Here is a 21601-nt window from a genome sequence, read left to right on the forward strand (position 1 = left end):
GAAAATCCTTTCATTGGGGTTAAGCATCTGTAGAAAGTATGTGAAGGACCAAATTACTGAATTGGAACCAGGGCTCATTTACGCCATTTGCTTTTTGTTGTAGGCAGCACTTGTAGGAACAAGAGCCATGGACACTCCCCTGCGGGAGCTATGAGGAACCTGATAAAGGATCCAACATTTAGAATGGTCTTAAGTGAACTGTTGAACAATGTGTTGCCTTATGTTGCTACGATTTAATAAACAAAAGGATGAGCTGAAAGTTCCAGGTTTTGGTGTTTGTTGAGAGCTTTGAGTGTTGTCACCAGTCATCTCTATTTTTGGAATGGAAATTTTTATGTTTCTGAAGTGGGAAATCACTTCTTAGCCTTTCAATGCAATGGCAACAGCATAGTGTGGGCTTGGGAGCATAAGTGCGTCAACCACTGACGCACTTGCAGTGCATGGATGATCTCAATAGTTGTTAGGTGGTAAGCGTTTCCTTGAAAAAGGAAAGTCATTGCCTAATTGTTCTGTCTTTATTGAGGTGCATCCCTAGATCATGTAAAACTGTTAGGAAAGGGTTCCAAGACATTTTCTGCCAGGGAGAGGTTAAGAGTACAACTACTTTCTTATCATCATAATCCCTTGTCCATGTTTATGTTATTGTTCAATCACCAAGTTGTGTTCTACTGTTTGTGACCAATGACTACAGCATGTCAGGCTTCCCTGTCCTGTACTGTTTCCTGGAGTTTGTTCAAACTCATGTCCATTGAGAAGTGATGCCATCTAACTAATTCATGCTCTGTCAGCATTCTCCTGCCCTCATCTTTCCCAGTATTGGGGAATTTTCCAGTGAGTTGGTTCTTCACATCAGGCGGCTGAAGTGTTGGGGTTTCAGCTTCAGCATCAGCTCAGTCACTTAGTAGTGTCCAACACTTTGCAACCCCATGGACTGCAGCATGCAGGCATCCCTGTCCATCACCAACTCCTGGAGCTTGCTCAAACTCATGTCCATCAGGTCAGTGATGCCATCCAACCATCTCACCCTCTGTCATCCCCTTCTCCTCCTGCCTTCAGTCCTTCCCAGCATCAGGGTCTTTTCCAAAGAGTCATTTCTTTGCATCAGGTGGCCAAAGTACTGGAGCTTTGGCTTCTGCATCAGTCCTTCCAGTGAATATTCAGGACTGATTTCCTTTAGGATGGACTGGTTGGATCTCCTTGCAGTCCAAGGGACTCTCGAGAGTTTTCTCCAGTACCACAGATCAAAAGCATAAATTCCTCAGCACTCAGCTTTCTTTATGGTCCAACTCTCACATCCATACATGACTACTGGAAAAAAACAGCCTCGATGAGACCAACCTTTGTTGGCAAAGTAATGTCTCTGCCTTTTAATATGCTCTCTAGGTTGGTCATAACTTTCCTTCCAAGGAGCAAGTGTCTTTTAATTTCCTGGCTGCAGTCAACATCTGCAGTAATTTTGGAGCCCAAGAAAATAAAGTCTGTCACTGTTTACATTGTTTCCCCACCTATTTGCCATGAATTGATGGGACCAGATGCCATGATTTTAGTGTTTTGAATGTTGAGTTTTAAGCCAGCTTTTTCACTCTCCTCTTTCACTTTAAGAGGCTCTTTAGTTCCTCTTCATTTTCTGCCATGAGAGTGGTGTCATCTGCATATCTGAGGTTATTGATATTTCTCCCAGCAATCTTGATTTCAGCTGTGCTTCACCCAGTCCTGCATTCCTCATGATGTACTCTGCATATAAGTTAAATAAGCAGGGTGACAATATACAGCCTTGATGTACTTCATTCCCAAGTTGGAACAAGTCTGTTGTTCCATGTCCAGTTCTGTTACTTCTTGACCTGCATACAGATTTGTCAGGCAGCAGGTATGTTTGTCTGTTATTCCCATCTCTTGAAGAATTTTCCAGTTTCTTGTGATCCACACAAGTCAAAGGCTTTGGCATAGTCAATAACGCAGATGTTTTTCTTGAACTCTAGCTTTTTCTATGATCCAATGGATGTTGGCAATTTGATATCTGGTTCCTCTGCCTTTTCTAAATCCAGCTTGAACACCTGGAATTTCTCAGTTCATGTACTGTTGAAGCCTCGCTTGGAGTATTTTGAGCATTACTTTGCTAGCATTTGAGGTGAGTGCAATTGTGTGGTAGTTTGAACATTCTTTGGCATTGCGTTTCTTTGGGGTTGGAATGAAAACTGACCTTTTCCAGTCCTGTGGCCACTGCTCTGCTGTTTTTCAAATTTGCTGGCATATTGAGTACAGCACTTTAACAGCATCATCTTTAAGGATTTGAAATAGTTCAGCTGAAATTTCATTACTTCCACTAGCTTTGTTAGTAGTAATGCTTCCTAAGGCCCACTTGACTTCACACTCCATGATATCTGGCTCTAGGTGAGTGATTACACCATTGTGGTTATCTGGATCATGAAGATCTTTTTTGTATAGTTCTACTGTGTATTCTTGCCACCTTTTCTTAATCTCTTCTGCTTCTGTTAGGTCCATACCATTTCTGTCCTTTATTGAGCCCATCTTTGCATGAAATATTCCCTCGGTATCTACTTTTCTTGAAGAGATCTCTAGTCTTTCCCATTCTATTGTTTTCATTTCTTTTCCTTTATTCATTTCACATAAGAAGGTTTTCTTATCTCTTCTTGCTATTCTCTGGAACTCTGCATTCAGTTGGGTGTATCTTTCCCTTTCTTCCTTGACTCTCACTTCTCTTCTTTTCTTAGCTATTTTGTAAGACTGCCTCAGATAACCATTTTGCCTTCTTGGCATTTCTGCTATGTATACTAAAATCTGAGGATACCCATAGTCAGCTTTTCATCCTCACGGGTAAATATCTGTAGATTTAGCCATTAATAGCATGTTAAGTTTGCAGTCTACAGTGGGCTGAATGAGCTAATGTGGAATGTGAGATTACCAAGGGCCTACTGAGCATTTATTGAAAACATACACAAAAAAGTGGACTGTGCAGTTCATTCCTTTGAACAGCGTAGGGGATAGGGACACTGACCTCTACCCAGCTGAAAATCTGCATATAACTTAAGTCGCTCCCCCTGTCTGTGAAATCAGTCAACAGCAGATCATGTAGTACTGTATTATTTACTGCTGAAAGAAATTCATGTGTAAGTGAACTGGCACATGGCACAGTTCACACCTGTGTTGTTCAAGGGTCAACTGTATATAAGTCATCACAAAAAGCCCACAAGATTGGTTATATCCACTTCTCAGATGAGAACATTTAGATTCTGAACTTTAATCCAGCAATTCACAAAAAAGTCTTAAATCTATACAGATATCTGAGTTGTTAAAAACTTTACATTAAACATTAGTAGCCATGGCAGAGAAGATAGGTATATACAAAATAATTTACAACATTTTCAACAAAAAATTGTTAAAAATAATAACTAAGGGATGTGAAGCAGATACATTTTAGTTACCTACAATATTCATTTCTGTGCTGTTTTCAGATGATTAGAAATAAATGTGATGATTGTACACATAATAAGATATTGTTCACATTAAGCTAATTTTGTCTTTTGTTGAGAAAATATGAAATTTTTGGTGCAAATTTTGATGAGATAATGTAAGCTTTCATAATCTCCTCAAAGTAATTATCAGAAGTGTGAGAAATGTGCAAATATCTGGATACTACAGTCTATATCCAAATAAATTCAGTGAATTTTCAAAAATATTCCTTTCACAATACAGTTTGTATATTTTAGCATTAAAATTATCAAATATAAATTAGCAGATAATATAGTTGTATGGACATCATATTTTTGCTTCAATTACTTTTGCTTAATTTTATTAACTTTAGTGCTACAGAAATGAAAGAGTACCATCAATTTGTTTCTTCCTGTCTGCATATAGTCATCATTTAAAAGAGAAAAATATTCATACTGACATGTTAAAAAACTAACAGCTAGTTTGAAGTATATATTGAAATTTTTTTCAAATGCAGTCTATTTTCAAAAGATAAAGGTGGTTATTTTGAAAAGACAGTCACATTCAGGTGGACTTGGAAAACAATTTTAATTTTTACTGAAAATATATGAGATGTCATCATTAGCCCTTATCTTACACTTGAAAAATGGAGACAGTTGTACAGGAAGGGAAATAGAAGTTATTAGATTTTAAGCTCAAGTTTCAAAAGTATTCAAACAAGGCAGGTAAAAAAAATCCAGATACTGTTCCATTGTCCAGCATAATTTTCATGTCCCCTTATTTCATTAAACAACATAAATATTATCATTTATAAGAAATAATAGTTTTAGTTTTTTTTTTCCTAAACACCATGATTCTTGCTTTATAGCTATGAAGTCTCCCCAGCAGTGCCACCTATTTCATAAACTGACCAGCAGTTTCTCTCTCAAAAAGAAAATTCCAATCTATGTGGATTTAAAGAATAAATATCACATATCCTTTGTAAACTATTTTATCACCACCAGGTATAAGAGATCAGTATTTTGTAATGAAGAAATTCGTAGCATTTAACAGCATATTACTGCACTATGATTGGATTGAAAAAAGTATGGGCCTTTGTATACTGATAAATTCTGATAAGACATCTGAAAAACAGAGGTGGGGGTAGGAAATGGTGGGAATAAAGCTTGGCTACCTACTAGTAAAATAATTTTGATCAAAACTCACCAGACCTAATACAATTCTAAAGAAACTGATGAAAAGTGCTACCCCTGTCAACTATAATTTAGATGGTATTGTTTGAGAAAACAAACTAGTAGCTGCTCTTTATGTGGAATTAAAAATAGAGGGCTTTGTCATTATTTATTAGGCACAGGAAGAAGATTCCTGCTTTATTAAACAAACAAACAAAAACTAGGTTACAAGGGAACTAGTAGCTCCCCAAAATATAGTAGTTAATCTAACCCCTACCCCCAGATGGCCATGTTGCAGTTTCAGTAAATTCTGACTCAATATTACTTCAGAAATGAATATACAAAGTAAAACAGTAATAAAAAAACAATAAAACCCTGTGATGATGACTGTTGCTCGTACAGGAATGACAGTAAGGAGCTCTTAAAATTTGCTCGTATACAGCAACAGTGCAAGGGGCATCCATGCCAGGTCCTGTTTACATGATCTCTTCAATGCAGGGTAAGGTCCTCTCAGCAGCCACCTGCAAAGAACTGAAGTGTAGTGGATGGGTTTGTACTGCGCTTGGTTCACTGACACCATGGGAACAGTGGCCCACGCCATTATTCATGTGTGTTGGCTGAATACTAATCTTGGGAAACGCTTAGTCGCTAGATTATTTTCATAACAAGCAAGTTTCTCATGAACAAGGTCTGGTCAACAGTAAACTAGAATGAATCTCAACCTGACCTCCTTGGCTTTTAGGACATGTTAATTCTTTGCCTCTTTTTAAAACCTCAGTGTTGTTTGATAGGCAGCCACTAAAATAAATCCTCCCCCTTTTCAACTTATTTTCTTTTCCCTATGGTTGGACCCTATGTAAACCTAAAAACATATGATAACTTTATATACAAGGTTTCTCAAAGTGCAAAATGTGTTACATATAGTTTCATAGGCTTCATTTACAGGCAGCATTTTATACAATACAGTATATTTTGTAATTTCTGTTCATAAATTTACAGCACTTAACAGACACCTACAGTTGACCCTTGATCAATGTGGGTTTTGAACTGCATGGGTCCACTTATATGTGGATATTTTAAAAAAGTGAATCCTACAGCACTACATGATCCACAATCAGGTGAACCTACAAATGCAGAAGAATTTCAGATATGGGGGCTGACTATAAATTATACACAGATTAACACACTAACCCCTGCCCCGTGTTGTTCAGGGGTCAACTGTACTTCAAAAGGTTGGCCACTCAAAGTAACCCAATGCTTTCCTACGCGAGGTTAACAGAGCTGAACTGTACAAGCTTTGTTCAGACCACAACACTGAATCTTACAGTTATCACATATATACATACATATTAATAGTTTAAAATGCTCTTTAAATGGTTAAGGATAGCTAAACACATCTCTCCTAGCATAAAATACAGTTTGGTTTCAGACACTGTACACAATATTTAAAAAAATAATTTGTAGGACAAGTCATTTTATTTCCTTCTGCACCACTTGCTCAGCCTGTAACTCTTTTGGAAGCGTTCTTGATCGTTGGAGAACCACGCTAAGCTCTTCGATGACCTTTGGCGGTAACTTATTATTGCAGTCCAAAGTATCTTTGCCATTCCTGTCCTCAGTCTTCCTCAGTGTCTTTAGGCCTTTATGGCCTTTCTGTCGCCCTGCAAAGACCTCAGCCTCTGTGTCCTCCAGACAGTTGAAACTCCGGTGTTTTTTGGTTCGATTTCGAAGTTTCTCGTCCTTGTGCTCCAGGCACTGGGCCACGATGGAGGCTTTCTCCTTTAAGGTGCCATCTCCACCTTGGTCACGCTTTGCACCGAGCCGCAGCCTTTCGAGTTCTGCTTTTGCACTCTTAAAATAAAACAAAACATGTCAGAGGGAAGCAAGATCTGGCCTACTCTGCTTAAAGAATACATGGCACGTAGAAGTTGATGCTTCTTTTATTAGAGTTTATTTCTATGACTTAGGTTCTAACGTGACTTTGGCACTAGCAGCAGGTCTGAATTTATAGACGGATCTGAGAGCTACAAAACCAACTGAAATGGAGATCACGGAAATTCATTTTAACAAGCATTTAACATACCACTTCAAAGATGTCTTTCAAGCTAGTTATTCAAATTGACTCCCATTTTAAACTTGCCTCTTTCAATTCACTGCTGCTCGGCTGTGTCACATGTTCATGCATCTATAATCCTGCAGTGTTGTACCCGAAATACAGAGGAAAACGGGGGTCTCTGTGGCCATAAGTCCAGGAAATACACTTTGTAATAGATCCCTCTTTGAGATTCACAATACATATTAAAGAAGCTGAGAAATACTTCATCAGAAAAACCTGTTCAACTTATTTTTTTTTCTCCTCCAAAAATATTTGACTAGTGCAATCTTTTCCCCATATAATGCCTATTAGAATCCTACAGATATTTGTGAAAACACTGAAAGAAATATATAGTTGTGTATTAAAACCCACAGGTGTACTTTCATAACTAGTGTCAATGGCATCTTGTGACTGGGCAAGTATTGACATTCAGAACTCTCATTAGATTCTCAAAGGGGATTACAACCTAACCAAATGTAAGATAAAAGAATGAACAACAGAGAAGCAAGCATCTTGTTGGCATGGAGCCACAGCGAAAGGCTATCCAAAAAACTGAGTTGGGGGAAGTGGGAAGGCATAAGTCATTTTTCTTTTCACAAGCAAGAGTTGAAGGAACTTCTTCAAAATTTCCTCATAAAAACTGCAAAGCACAAAGAAATCCAAGGAAAATTTCTTATTATAAATGTTTGAGAGAAAGATGAAATGAAAATGGTGATGTAGCATGAAGAATGGGACTGTTTTGCAGATGGCAAGTAGAAGTATGTGTGCTTACCCATTCTTAGGAAAACACCAAAAAACTAACTGAACAACAATCGACAAAAACACACACACACTCTGGAACTTTTAAAAGATACCTACATCCAAAGACAAAAAGCCACAATGAGATGGTAGAAAGAGTATAATCATGATAAAATCAAAATTTCATATCTACTGGGTGGGTGACCTACCAACAGGAAAATAACTATACTGCAGAAGTTCTCCCACAGGAGTAAAAGTCCTGAGCTTCACATGAGGCTTTCCAACCAAGGGGTCTGTCTATGGGAAGAGGAGCCCCCAAAGGATCTGGCTTGGAAGGCAACATGTTCTTGGGTTGGAAGAATCAATATTGTTAAAATGACTATACTACCCAAAGCACTGCTATACTTAGATAACCTGTATAGCATAGGGAACTCGGGCCAATATTCTGTAATAACCTAAATGGGAAAATAATTTGAGAAAGAATAGATACATATATATGTATGGCTGAATCACTTTGCTGTACACCTGAAACACAATATTGTTAATCAACTATACTCCAATATAAAATAAAAAAATACTGCTTTGAAAATAATGAAACTAAGTAGCATAAATAGGATGCCCAATGTAATGTTCAAAGGGCAACACCTCATCTCTTTATTTTCCTCCGTAGTGCTCTTTCAGGTATACTAGATAAGCTATTCATACCTCTTGTGATTGTTTGAATGCTGATCGAAACTCAACACAGTGCAAGGAGGGTTTTGTTTTTAGCTTTTGTTTGATTTGTTCACTGATGAGTGAACTTATCACAGTGCCTGCAGATGGGAAATTACCAATAAATATTTTCTGAATAAGGGATGAAGAAAGGTTAAAAAAATTCAAATGTATAATATTTTGTTTTATCATATTTCAAATGTATAATATTTTGTTTCATCATATTGTTTTATCTTCCTAAATTCCAGCAGATTGGGACATAGTTTTACAATTCAAAATTTTCTGATAAGCTCATGATTATACATCTCAGAGAAATACTTCTACTCTAAACCTGATAAGAAGAAATATTTAGTTGTTTAGTATCTAGCTTAATTCTAAAGTTTCATTAGAATGTGTTAGAATGGCTACACAGCCATGTGAATGTAATTAATGAATTGTGCATATAAACAGGTTAATACGGAAAATGTATTTTATCACAGTACAAAAAGAAAAATAAGAAAGGATTAGTAAAAAATAATGGTCATTTAAACATGAGGATGTGATGGGGAGTTTATAAATCAATATGAATCTTAAAAAAGTTTCACTTGGCATCTTCAGTTCAGGTAGGTTGAGTCTCTCAGTGGTGTCCAACTCTTTGTGATCCTATAAACTGCAGCACGCCAGGTCTCCCTGTCCATTACCAACTCCTGGAGTTTACCCAAACCCATGTCCATTGAGTCGGTGATGCCATCCAACCATCTCATCCTCTGTCGTCTCCTTCTCCTCCTGTCCCCTATCCCTCCGAGCATCAGGGTCTTTTCCAATGAGTCAGCCCTTTGCATCAGGTGGCCGAAGTACTGGAGTTTCAGCTTCAACATCAGTCCTTCCGATGAACACTCAGGACTGATCGCCTTTAGGATGGACTGGTTGGATCTCCTTGCAGTCCAAGGGACTCTCAAGAGTCTTCTCCAACACCACACTTCAAAAGCATCAATTCTTCGACACTCAAGAGTCATCTAGTTTCTTCACAGTTCAACTCTCACATCCATACATGACCACTGGAAAAACCATAGCCTTGACTAGATGGACCTTTGTTGGCAAAGTAATCTCTCTGCTTTTCAATATGCTGTCTAGGTTGGTCATAACTTTCCTTCCAAGAAGTAAGCATCTTTTAATTTCATGGCTGCAGTCACCATCTGCAGTGATTTTGGAGCCCCAAAAAATAAAGTCTGACACAGTTTCGGCTGTTTCCCCATCTATTTGCCATGAAGTGATAGGACCAGATGTCATGATCTTAGTTTTCTGAATGTTGGCAACTTTTTCACTCTCCTCTTTCACTTTCAAGAGGCTTTTTAGTTCTTCACTTTCTGCCATAAGGGTGGTGTCACCTGTCTATCTGAGGTTATTGATATTTCTCCCAGCAATCCTGATTCCAGCTTGTGTTTCTTCCAGCCCAGCATTTCTCATGATGTACTCTGCATATAAGTTAAATAAACAGGGTGACAATATACAGCCTTGACATACTCCTTTCCCAATTTGGAACCAGTCTGTTGTCCCATGTCCAATTCTAACTGTTGCTTCCTGACCTGCATACAGATTTCTCAAGAGGCAGGTCAGGTGGTCTGGTATTCCCATCCTCTTGAAGAATTTTCCACACTTATTGTGATCCACACAGTCAAAGGCTTTGGCATAGTCAATAAAGCAGAAATAGATGTTTTTCTGGAACTCTCTTGCTTTTTTGATGATCTAGTGGATGTTGGCAATTTGATCTCTGGTTCCTCTGCCTTTTCTAAAACTAGCTTGAACATCTGGAAGTTCAAGGTTCACGTATTGCTGAAGCCTGGCTTGCAGAATTTTAAGCATTACTTTACTAGCATGTGAGATGAGTGCAACTGTGTGGTAGTTTGAGCATTCTTTGGCATTGCCTATCTTTGGGATTGGAATGAAAACTGACCTTTTCCAGTCCTGTGGCCACTGCTGAGTTCAAGGATCAATATGGAGTGGTTTTATAGATCATGATGACATTTCTTTTTTCAGCTATTGGCAGAAAGACATGGGGACTCTGGTGTAGTACTTAGAGGTCAAGTATGGCCTTCTCAGGTGGCGCTAGCGGTGAAGAACCCGCTTGCAAATGCAGGAGACATAAGAGATATGGGTTCGACCCTTGGGTAGGGAAAATCCCCTGGAGGAGGGTATGGCAACCCACTCCAGTATTCTTGCCTGGAAAAGCCCCATGGACAGAGGAGGTCTTGTGGGCTATAGTCCATAGGACTGCATAGTCAGAAACGACTGAAGTGACTTAGCACACACTAGTCATCTAGTCTCTTCAATACAATCATCCTGTTTTGTATCATTTTTACTTTTATACTTTCCCCTATACTACCTTATTGAAATTTCCATTGTGCTATCAGGTACCTCAGTTCTATGACTAACTTCTTTCATTCATTCATTCATTCATTCATTTCAGTCGCTCAGTCGTGTCCGACTCTTTGTGACCCCATGAATTGCAGCATGCCAGGCCTCCCTGTCCATCACTATCTCCCGGAGTTCACTCAGACTCATGTCCATTGAGTCCGTGATGCCATCCAGCCATCTCATCCTGGGTCGTCCCCTTCTCCTCCTGCCCCCAATCCCTCCCACCATCAGAGTCTTTTCCAATGAGTCAATTCTTCGCATGAGGTGTCCAAAGTAGTGGAGCTTCAGCTTTAGCATCATTCCTTCCAAAGAAATCCCAGGGTTGATCTCCTTCAGAATGGACTGGTTGGATCTCCTTGCAGTCCAAGGGACTCTTAAGAGCCTTCTCCAACACCACAGTTCAAATGCATCAATTCTTCGGCGCTCAGCCTTCTTCACAGTCCAACTCTCACATTCTTACATGACCACAGGTAAAACCATAGCCTTGACTAGACGGGACTTAGCCGGCAAAGTAATGTCTCTGCTTTTGAATATGCTGTCTAGGTTGGTCATAACTTTTCTTCCAAGGAGTAAGCGTCTTTTAATTTCATGGCTGCAGTCACCATCTGCAGTGATTTTGGAGCCCCAAAAAATAAAGTCTGACACTGTTTGCACTGTTTCCCCATCTATTTCCCATGAAGCGATGGGACCAGATGCCATGATCTTCGTTTTCTGAATGTTGAGCTTTAAGCCAACTTTTTCGCTCTCCTCTTTTACATCAAGAGCCTTTTTAGCTCCTCTTCACTTTCTGCCATAAGGGTGGTGTCATCTGCATATCTGAGGTTATTGATATTTCTCCCAGCAATCTTGATTCCAGCTTGTGTTTCTTCCAGTCCAGCGTTTCCCATGATGTACTCTGCATAGAAGTTAAATAAGCAGGGTGACAATATACAGCCTCGACGTACTCCTTTTCGTATTTGGAACCAGTCTGTTGTTCCATGTCCAGCATACAGATTTCTCAAGAGGCAGGTTAGGCAGTCTGGTATTCCCATCTCTTTCAGAATTTTCCACAGTTTATTGTGATCCACAAAGTCAAAGGCTTTGGCATAGTCAATAAAGCAGAAATAGATGTTTTTCTGGAACTCTCTTTACTCCTAACTTCTTTACTCCTCAATATCTCTTAACTCTTTCCTGTTGGTGTAACTGAAGTCCATCTAATTCTTGAGCATACCAATTTAGCATACACACATGCATTAATACATATACTGCTAAAATTTCAAGTAAAACTATGATATTAAACTAACATAACCATATATGAAGGTGGGGAGGGGTGGTGAAGTGAATTGACAAAAATAAAGAGGATGTGAAAGTGATGCTTTGTATGATTATATGGTATGTGGAGTGCCTTGTGTGTTGTGGGGAAAGCCAAGGGCATTGACACTGTGGGGAAAAAAAGGCATCCATATATGCTTCACTGTCCTTAAGGTATTAATAATTCAAAAAGAAAGATTTATAAGCTATGGAATTAGGAAAGCAGAGGTGGCTTGGTCCAGAGGATGCCAGTTTGTGTCAGAGGAAACTGAAAATGAGGGTCTGAAATGGAGTTCATATCTAAGCAGAGAGAATACTACCCTGTGAAGTAAGGGCTTTTTATTATCCCTAGGAGCTTACAGATAAAAGCTGAGCACAATGTACACAATAAGTTAAGAAGGTACCCGAGAAGAAGTAGGAGGGCCATAGGTATCATTTAGCTTGTGTGTTCTTAAGCACTGTTTGCCTCTTCATGTATGATTTGTCAAAAACTTACTTCCTCTGGCTTATTCACTAGCTCAGTACTAATTTACTCAATTAATTTTAGAAGTCATTTCCTCCAGGAAGCCTTCCTTGCTTGGAGGAGGTATTCTCATACAACTTTTAAATGAACGTCTTGAAAGCAAGACAGCTCATGAAATGGGAAGTCACCAAATGCACCAATCTGTCAACAATTTATTTGAGAAGCAATTTTCTTGACCATATCCATTGATTGACTTTAAGCTAGCTAGTAATATTTGATTTTATTAAGCTAGCTAGTATTATTGTCATTTATTAATATACTTACATATTTACTTCAGTTCAATAAAAAATACTTTATTTGGTTTGTGTGAAAACTTGCAATTTTAATTTTTCTTTTTTTAAACTTTTATGGTTTTTAGTGAAAAACGTTACCAAATAAAATATTATTTATCACTGGAAAACATCAAACATTAAAAATTTTTCTTTGTCAAATTTGTTGAATTCCCACACTTATGAAAAAGCTTGGTTTAGTTTACTAACAAATTTTCTAGAAATTAATATTTCATAAAATTGTTTTCAAAGCCTTTGAAATCAATTTGGTTATAGTTTTTGTTCATCAGTTTTCTGATCTCAAGAATGTTAAAAAAAATTGCCTCTGAAATTCTGGATTTGAGGTTAAGATGCAGAGTACATCATGAGAAACGCTGGACTCGAAGAAACACAAGCTGGAATCAAGATTGCAGGGAGAAATATCAATAACCTCAGATATGCAGATGACACCACCCTTATGGCAGAAAGTGAAGAGGAACTAAAAAGCCTCTTGAGGAAAGTGAAAGAGGAGAGTGAAAAAGTTGGCCTAAAGCTCAACAACATTCAGAAAACGAAGATCATGGCATCCAGTCCCATCACTTCATGGGAAATAGATGGGGAAACAGTCAAAACAGTGTCAGACTTTATTTTTTGGGGCTCCAGAATCACTGCAGATGGTGACTGCAGCCATGAAATTAAAAGACACTTACTCCTTGGAAGAAAAGTTATGACCAACCTAGACAGCATATTCAAAAGCAGAGACGTTACTTTGCCGACTAAGTTCCGTCTAGTCAAGGCTATGGTTTTACCTGTGGTCATGTATGGATGTGAGAGTTGTACTGTGAAGAAGGCTGAGCACCGAAGAACTGATGCATTTGAAGTGTGGTGTTGGAGAAGACTCTTGAGAGTCCCTTGGACTGCAAGGAGATCCAACCAGTCCATTCTGAAGGAGATCAACCCTGGGATTTCTTGGGAAGGAATGATGCTATAGCTGAAACTCCAGTACTTTGGCCACCTCATGAGAAGAGTTGACTCATTGGAAAAAACTCTGATGGTGGGAGGGATTGGGGGCAGGAGGAGAAGGGGATGACCCAGGATGAGATGGCTGGATGGCATCATGGACTCGATGGATGTGAGTCTGAGTGAACTCCAGGAGATGGTGATGAACAGGGAGGCCTGGCATGCTGCAATTCATGGGGTCGCAGAGTCGGACATGATTGAGCGACTGAACTGAACAAACTATTGTATATTCAATCATCTCAGTTCTATACTGGATACTGGTTAACATACTTTGATCGTAAAATTTACTTTTGCTTTGCTCCATAATTGATCCTGAGGCAATGTCAGGAGAAGCTAGGGTCGCAGCAGGGCATATCTATTCCCTGCATTTCTATGTCCCCTAACCTGGGTTCCCAAACATGACTCTTAAAATGAAGATTCTAGATTATCTGGGGAATCCACAGTTCTGGAAAGCAGTTTATTATAAGGAAGAAAAACTTGTAAGTGCAAAATGGCAGAAGGGACAAGCTCCTGAGTTCTTGCTGTCTTATTCTTCTCTTTGATTACATCAGCACAGAAGGCAACAAAGGAAATAAACCATTATTTTCAAAGCTTTTATCTTTTAGAGAAAAGGGACAGTACAGTGGGATAAATGGTTAAGGAACGATAGTCATGGAAAAACACTTTTTAAAAGTCTGATCACTAAATTAAAATGGCTTTTGTCTCTCAAAAGTTATTCCTGTTATACCTGAAACTTACACAACTTTGTAAATCAAGTATATTGCGATAAAACTTTTAAAAAAGTTATTCTTGTTTAGAAAGCAAGAAACTCACATAGCTTAATGCCAAATCTGGGCTCTAAGAATAAACAACTTTTGCGTGCTTTTCTTTTTGTTTTGAAGGACTCATTTAATGCACTGAAATGCACGTTAGTTGCAAACTGTCTAATGAGTTTTGAGATTTACAGCCTGTGTCTTTGTCTGAATCAAGACCAATGCTACTTATGTTCACCCTACCCTTCAAAGTGAGAAGGAAAACACAGTTTTCATGAAAGATGCCAAATCTTCTTTATTGATGCTCAAAGGTCATCCTGCCATTCCTTACATTAAGTTAATGGGTTCCCAAACCACTGGAATTTGATTGTGTTACTGGTAAGTCTTGTTACCATGGCTCCTGACATATTCTGCCCTGGGCTTATTGTAAGGAAGTTACAAGTGTACTTGTAAGGCTAATTTGAGACTGATTTTTACCACCAGAAACTTTTGTATACATATTTAACATTCTTGGCCACTTTAGGGATTAAAAAAAAGCTAAGTGGTATCATGCAATCATGCATATTTAATTGAGTGATCAATAATATTGTTAAAATTACTTTTATTTAAGTTAAAATATACAACTTCAAAGAGTGGCGTAGGATTATTCATACAGTTTCTTGATGGATGTGATTTTTACAGTTTTACTATTTTTACTGCACTCTTCCAAGTGATTATTACTGTGCTCTTGAAACCAATGAGGTAACTGATGCATTTAACCACATTAAGACATAAGAAAACATGTTATTATGACTAATGTAAAAACAAACATCCTAATCTTACCTCAGTCTCTCTCCGGGCTTGGGTTGCATTTCTGTCATGCTGGATGGGAATCAGAGGCAAACCTCCAATTTTAGGATTTTTGGTTATAGAACGTTTTCGTTCCTTTCCAGCTGGTGGCCATATATCATTTTCATGCTGTGGAAACACAATTTCTTGCTGTGGGTGTGTGACTTTATTATGTGGTCCAACAAGTTTACAGTCACTGGGCTCCTTTCCCATCTATCCAAGTCAGGTGATCCGCTTTTCACGAGAAGGTTGTTTGTAATTATGATGTTGATTCTCGTGGTAGCACCGCTTGAGGATGTAAAACTCTTAAGTGAACTGAGCTTTGAGGTCTCAGTTCAATTTCTAAGCTTCAGAAATATGCCTTCTGTACTACTTATCAAACCAAAAGGCGGAAAATATTTACAGAAACCAGTAAATCTCTTTGTAGAAGAAAAATAATATACCTCTCTACATTTCTAGGCCCTGTAATCAAAATAACTACACATTCATTTTCTCTTACCACTGAAGATAACTTTTAGTGTCAAAATAATTTGACATTATATATACCCTCAAGTCAACCTAAGGCATGGCTAGCAGAAAAATTATCTTTATTTTATGACCTTTTGAAAAATGTTTCGTTTTCACCTAATTGAATTCCAAAGAAATGTTACCTTGTACACAAACATTTCTACTGAAAATCATTTTACAACAGAGCGTGTATTTGTGCTCAACTTGTTGACTACATATTCTGGCCCGTGAGCAATTATAGATATGACTGGAAAAAAGGTAATTTTGCAAAGGGGGGAAATACCCACGGGTAAAAATATAAGCTCTTGAATGATAAATCCTTAAGATATACATATAAAAGAAAAATCTTTTAAAGACTTTTATACTCCTCAGGGTAATTTTTCAGAAGCTAGGAAAAACAAATCGATTTTCAGACAGCATTCTATGAAAGAAATACAAAATATCAACCACACACAATGAGAAGTTTACAGATGTTATGATGAAAACCATCTGGTAAACTACATCGCTAAATGCCTACTCATTCTTTTCCTCTACTCAAGACTGAACAGAGTCATAGTCTTATGTTGCAATTAGTATTTTAATGTCCTGTTTTATAGCAAAAGAACTATTTCAACAAACTTTATACTCACTATAAAACAGCAGCTAAGTTATATTGAAGGGCATACTGCTACACTTTGTGCTTACCAATATACAGGTATTATCTCATTTCATCCTTAAGGATCCTACAGTGTATTCCTGTTATTAGTAGAGTTATTGCCTAGGCATCAAATCTACCCTTGAGTTTCAGTGGGGTGCTTACTTTGGTTCAGCAAATCTGCAATGGTTATGCAATATTTCAATCAGAAAGTTACAAGTTTCATATTTTTATATCACAGTCTTAAACTCAGTAAAATAACTCATATTACAGAACTCGGACATTCCCAACATGTAAAGCTGGAAACAAACTGATGGGAAAGAATTAGGTAACCCTATGTAGGTAAAAGCCTAGGCTTTTACTCACTGGTGTATAGTATATGTATTAAATGGTATTATTGCAAGAAATCTAAGAGCAAATGTAGTTTCTAAACACACTATTTTTTTCTGACATGATATATATATATATATATATATATATATATATATATATATATATATATATATATAAAATGCTGTAAATACTGGCTAATTAGTTCTCACTGGATTGATCCAAGAGATAGCAATAGTTTTTCTACCACAAATCTTAAGACATAAGTAATATGTTCTGATATCATTTATAGTTATGTGTGAAGTGAAGTGAAGTCACTCAGTCACGTCCAACTCTCTGCGACCCCATGGACTGTAGCCTACCAGGCTCCTCAGTCCACAGAATTTTCAAGGCAAGAGTACTGGAGTGGGTTGCCATTTCCTTCTCCAGGATAAGTGACTTCAAAAAATCATACTGCATGGAGCATATAGATGAGGATCTTATTATTATAACCAGTGATCACACCCTCAAATCTTCATTTCTGCCTCTCACTTCCTTTTTCTAATTTTCCCCCATAGCTTTACTGAGGTATAACTGACAAATAAAAGATGTTTAAAGTGTATAGCATGATGACTACATACATACACTGTGAAAGGATTCCCCTCATCGAGTTAATCAACATATTGACCACCTCACATATGTATTTACCCCTCCCCCCCAGTTTTCTTTTTGGTTAGAATATTTGAGTTCTATTCTCTTAGAAAATTTAAATTTTATAATACAGTATTATGAACTGCACTCACCATGTCACCTATTAGATCCTCAGATTTTATTCATCATGTATCCAAAAGTATCTACCTTTTCACCAACCTCTTACTCCTGCCCCCCACATCCCCTGGAAACCACTGTCATATTCTGAGTTTGACTTTTATGTGGAATACCATTGCAATAATTGTCTGGCTTAATTCATTTAGCATAATGCCTTCCAGGTTCATTCATCTTGTCCCAAATGATAGACTTCCTTTTTAGGGCTGAATAATATTCTACTGTATATATGTATGAATATACATTTTCTTTATCCATTCATCCATCCATAGGTTATTCCCATACTATGCCTATGGTGAGTAATGCTGCTGTTAACAAGGTTCTGCCTCTCAATTTCTGACCTTCACATCTTTCCAGATAACTTAGTTTAGCTTCGTTCACTCTGAATATACCTCAGACTTCTTGAGATCGTCTATCCATTCTGCTTTTCACATTTTCCCCACTTCTTTCACAGTCTGGCTTAGATGTCAAGGTCATTCAGTATACTCACCACCTTATAAGGCAAGGCTGGGCTGCTTCTCCTACCACACTTGCCTGATAAAACCCCAAGCATAGTAAAACCCAATTCTACTTACTCTGTGGGTACCTCCAAATTAATGGAGGCAAAAAAAAAAAAGAATAGATCAGTCTGGAGATTCATCTCACTTTAAATTTATCCTAAAATTTCAAATGAGCCTTCAGCACTCCATGGACATTCTCCTATAGTACAACTAGCCTCCTCACTCTCTGAAGGTAATTTCTCACCTTTTATTCTGTCTCTGTACATGTAACATCCCTCCCAGACTCACATGTGGTGACCTCACTGATATAATTGAAAAATTAGTAGTAGTCATTCAATTTCATTTTCTCACCATGAGACGTACCAATCTCTCTGCATCTCTAGCCATATAAACAAGGCCTCCTTCTCTTCCAATTACTATTTGCTTTGAATATAAATAACTCTTCCCCAGTCATATCTATAATTGCATAGTGGGTCAGAATATGTAGTCAACAATCCGAGAACAAATATGTCACACACTCTGTTGTATAATGAATTTTTTCTGCAATGACGAACACATGCAGTTGCTCACATTGCTTCACATCTGCTCAAGGCCCCTGCTGGTTTAATATTCTCTCTTCTGATTCTTTGATAGAATTCTCTGCACCTATCACCTGGTTATCCTGCTTTCTCAAAGCTACTCATTTCTTTTGCTCAATTTTTCTCTTCTGTTTGACCTTTAAAGTTTGGGATGTCCTAGGGCTTATTTGTCTGACCTCCTTCTCTTGATACAGCCCTCCCCTCTCCAATTTTGTATTCTAATGTTAGAATAATTCTACTATTCTAATATTAGAATAATTCTAATATTTTCTCTGTATATTCTCTCATTTCACTGTAGCCTCTCATGGCATTTAATACAATCCAAATGCTGCCTTCTGTCAAATTTACATTTCAGCCGTAAAGTTTTGCCTGAATTTTTGATCCATACATCTAAACCTGCTACTCAGCTTATCCACTTGTATGTCCAATGCGCATCTCAAATTTCACGTGTCCCAAATAGAATCCTGTCTTCTTCTGCACTTCTGATAGTATCACTTACATTCACCAGCTGCCAGAGGCCAAACAACTAGGACTCTTCATTTCTATTCCTCTCAAACTGCTATAGCTGATCAATTTTTAAGACTTACTGGCTCCACCTTCAAATATTCCTGAATCTGAGTATGTCTTACCAGATCCCCTGTTACCTAGTCTGAGCTGCTGTCTTCCTCCACATGGCTGTTCTTCCTACCTCCATCTTTGACCCCTAAAGTATAGCTCAGCAAAGGAACCATAATTACTTTTTCCTCATAATATGAGCTGATTATATCTTTCCCTGTTTCCCACTAAAACTCCTAAACTGGGTCTACATCACCTGTCCCCTGCCTTCCTCATCTCTTATGTCCTCTCCAAGATAGGCTTTCCTGATGTTCATGACATAAGTCAAGATTATGTCCTGGCTGGCCCCACCCCCTGGAATGTTCTGACTGTCCTACACACTTGGCTTCCTTATTTCAGACAGGTCTCAGCATACCTGTCAGCTACTCAGAAAGGTGTCCCCTGAGAATCCTTCTCAATTAATGCCCTCCTTATGTCAGTCACACTGGTTTTCCTTTCCCTGGCTTATTTCATTATTTTACCACACTAATATCTATTTGAAATTTTACCTGACTATTCTCTTTACTAATTTAGAATACTAACTTGAGCATGTACTTTGTAAGATGTGCTGGATCCTGTGATGCAGATAAACATGTAGTTCTAGTAAGACTGAGTCCTTCCTCTCACGGGGTTTACATTTAGTAGGAAAGACAGACATAAGAAACTTAAATACACAAATGCTTTTTAGTTAGTATTACAATGTTCAAGTACAGGACACTGAGAGTTCCTACAGCTCTAAGGTCTAATTGGTCTGAAGGTCAGGGAAGACTTTTTCTGAGGCTGTGACAGGTAAGCTGAAGACTTTTGTTGAGGCAGGGGTGAGAATGGGGATGGATATTAGAAAAGTATTCTGGGCACCAGAAAGAATTCATTGTTCACTGTTGGGTTTTGTGTGTGTGTATGTGTGTATTAACATATATATTAACGTGTGCTACATTCCTGTCTCTTTCCCCGTGGAGGTGAACCATTAAATCCTCAAATCCAAAAGGACCTTTGTGTTTACCTTAATCCTAAGAAGTGGAATGAACTGAAGAAATGTAATTGGACTGAGTCTCTGGGGCCAGCACAACAAGGGACAGGTGAGGCAAGGAGAAATAACTTGGTGGTGAGAACAACCTTGGTTTCCTGGCTATTTACACCTTGATTTTCAACTACAGCATCTAATGACTTCAGTCATAAAAACGAAAACATCAATTTAATTGTGCCATAACCAGATACTGTAACAGTTTTAGACTCTATGGTTCTAATTTTACTATTACTTCAAGCCTACTTTCATTAAAGTAAGACTTGAATATCTAAATTTTTAAACAGTCAGAAAAAAGAAAAGGCTCTAAAAAGTTAGACACTGGACTTTTTCTGGAAATGTATTCCCAGGTAGTAGTAGTAGGGTCAGGCTGAGAAAAGCAGTGTTTATTAACCACTGGAAAGGTTAATAAATTAAATGAACAGAGAAAATGGTTTTCAAAACAAATAAGGACAAGATTTGAGGGTGAATTAACTTCTCACTTGTAAGAGAAACAGGGAAGCACACCCTTGGTAATAAAGAGTGGCAACTTAATCGTTACCAGTGAATTTCAATGCTGGGGAAGCATTGCTGGGAGTCTGGCCAGACAAGGTTGGGGAAGAAACCAGTCCTATTAATGGGACTATTTTATCCTTCACTGCAAGAGTGAGTCCTCCAGTAGGGAGGAGACTAAATGGGTAATTGAGGGTAGGTGTTGGCCTCTGGGTTAAACCGCTAACTAAATGTATGGTTCTAAGCAAATCACAGAGCCTTTTGTAAACTTTGTTTTCTTATCTATAAGCAGTGTCGTGCACAATTCATTGCGAGGAAGATACATGAATTACACAGTGTGTATTACAGAAATGTAGGTTCCCATCCTTGTTTTTGGAAAAGCAGGAGCCCATGGGGAGAACAGGAAGGAAAAGAGCAAATAAGATCATCTATACTGTTTTTCTAGATGATCTTATTTGTAAAGCAGAAATAGAGATACAGACACAGAAGAAATACATGAATATCAAGGGGGAAATGAGGGTGGGTTGGAGTGGCACGGGAGGAATTAAGAGATCGGGATTGACACTATGTGTAGAGGAGGTAACTAATGAGAACATACTGGATAGCACAGGGAACTCTACTTAATGCACTGTGGAAACACGAATGGGAAGGGAGCCCAAGAGGGAGAGAGTATATGTATGGTGATTAGCTTTGCTATAGTGGAAACTAACACAACATTGTAAAGCAACTATCTTCTAATAAAAAATTGGAAAAATGAAAAGAACTCATTTTCTAAACACACATCCAGTGGGACTCTGGAGGACAAGAGCTCAGACAAGCCCCTCTTTTTCATTCCACCATCTTGAAGCCAGACGCCACCCCAAGCTGAGGAGCCACTGGGCTGGGGAAAAAAGATGGCTCAACAAAGAGTAAACTTT

General features: G+C 38.2%; 1 protein-coding gene across 3 annotated transcripts in view; it reads right to left on the reverse strand.

Moving 5' to 3' along the window:
• Window positions 1–4019: 4019 nt before the first annotated feature.
• The window catches only part of ARAP2 (ArfGAP with RhoGAP domain, ankyrin repeat and PH domain 2), a 180005-nt gene continuing 162423 nt past the window's right edge, over window positions 4020–21601 (reverse strand). For all 3 annotated transcript variants that reach the window (XM_069593027.1, XM_069593026.1, XM_069593025.1), the window contains 2 exons: window positions 15216–15350; window positions 4020–6473 (listed from right to left, as the gene is read on the reverse strand). In XM_069593027.1, coding sequence (XP_069449128.1) covers window positions 6093–6473; window positions 15216–15350 — 516 coding nt within the window. In that variant the 3' untranslated portion in view covers window positions 4020–6092. The remainder of the gene's footprint in view (window positions 6474–15215; window positions 15351–21601) is intronic.

The sequence above is a fragment of the Ovis canadensis genome, chromosome 6 (genome assembly GCF_042477335.2).
Source record: "Ovis canadensis isolate MfBH-ARS-UI-01 breed Bighorn chromosome 6, ARS-UI_OviCan_v2, whole genome shotgun sequence".
Classification (NCBI taxonomy): Eukaryota; Metazoa; Chordata; class Mammalia; order Artiodactyla; family Bovidae; genus Ovis; species Ovis canadensis.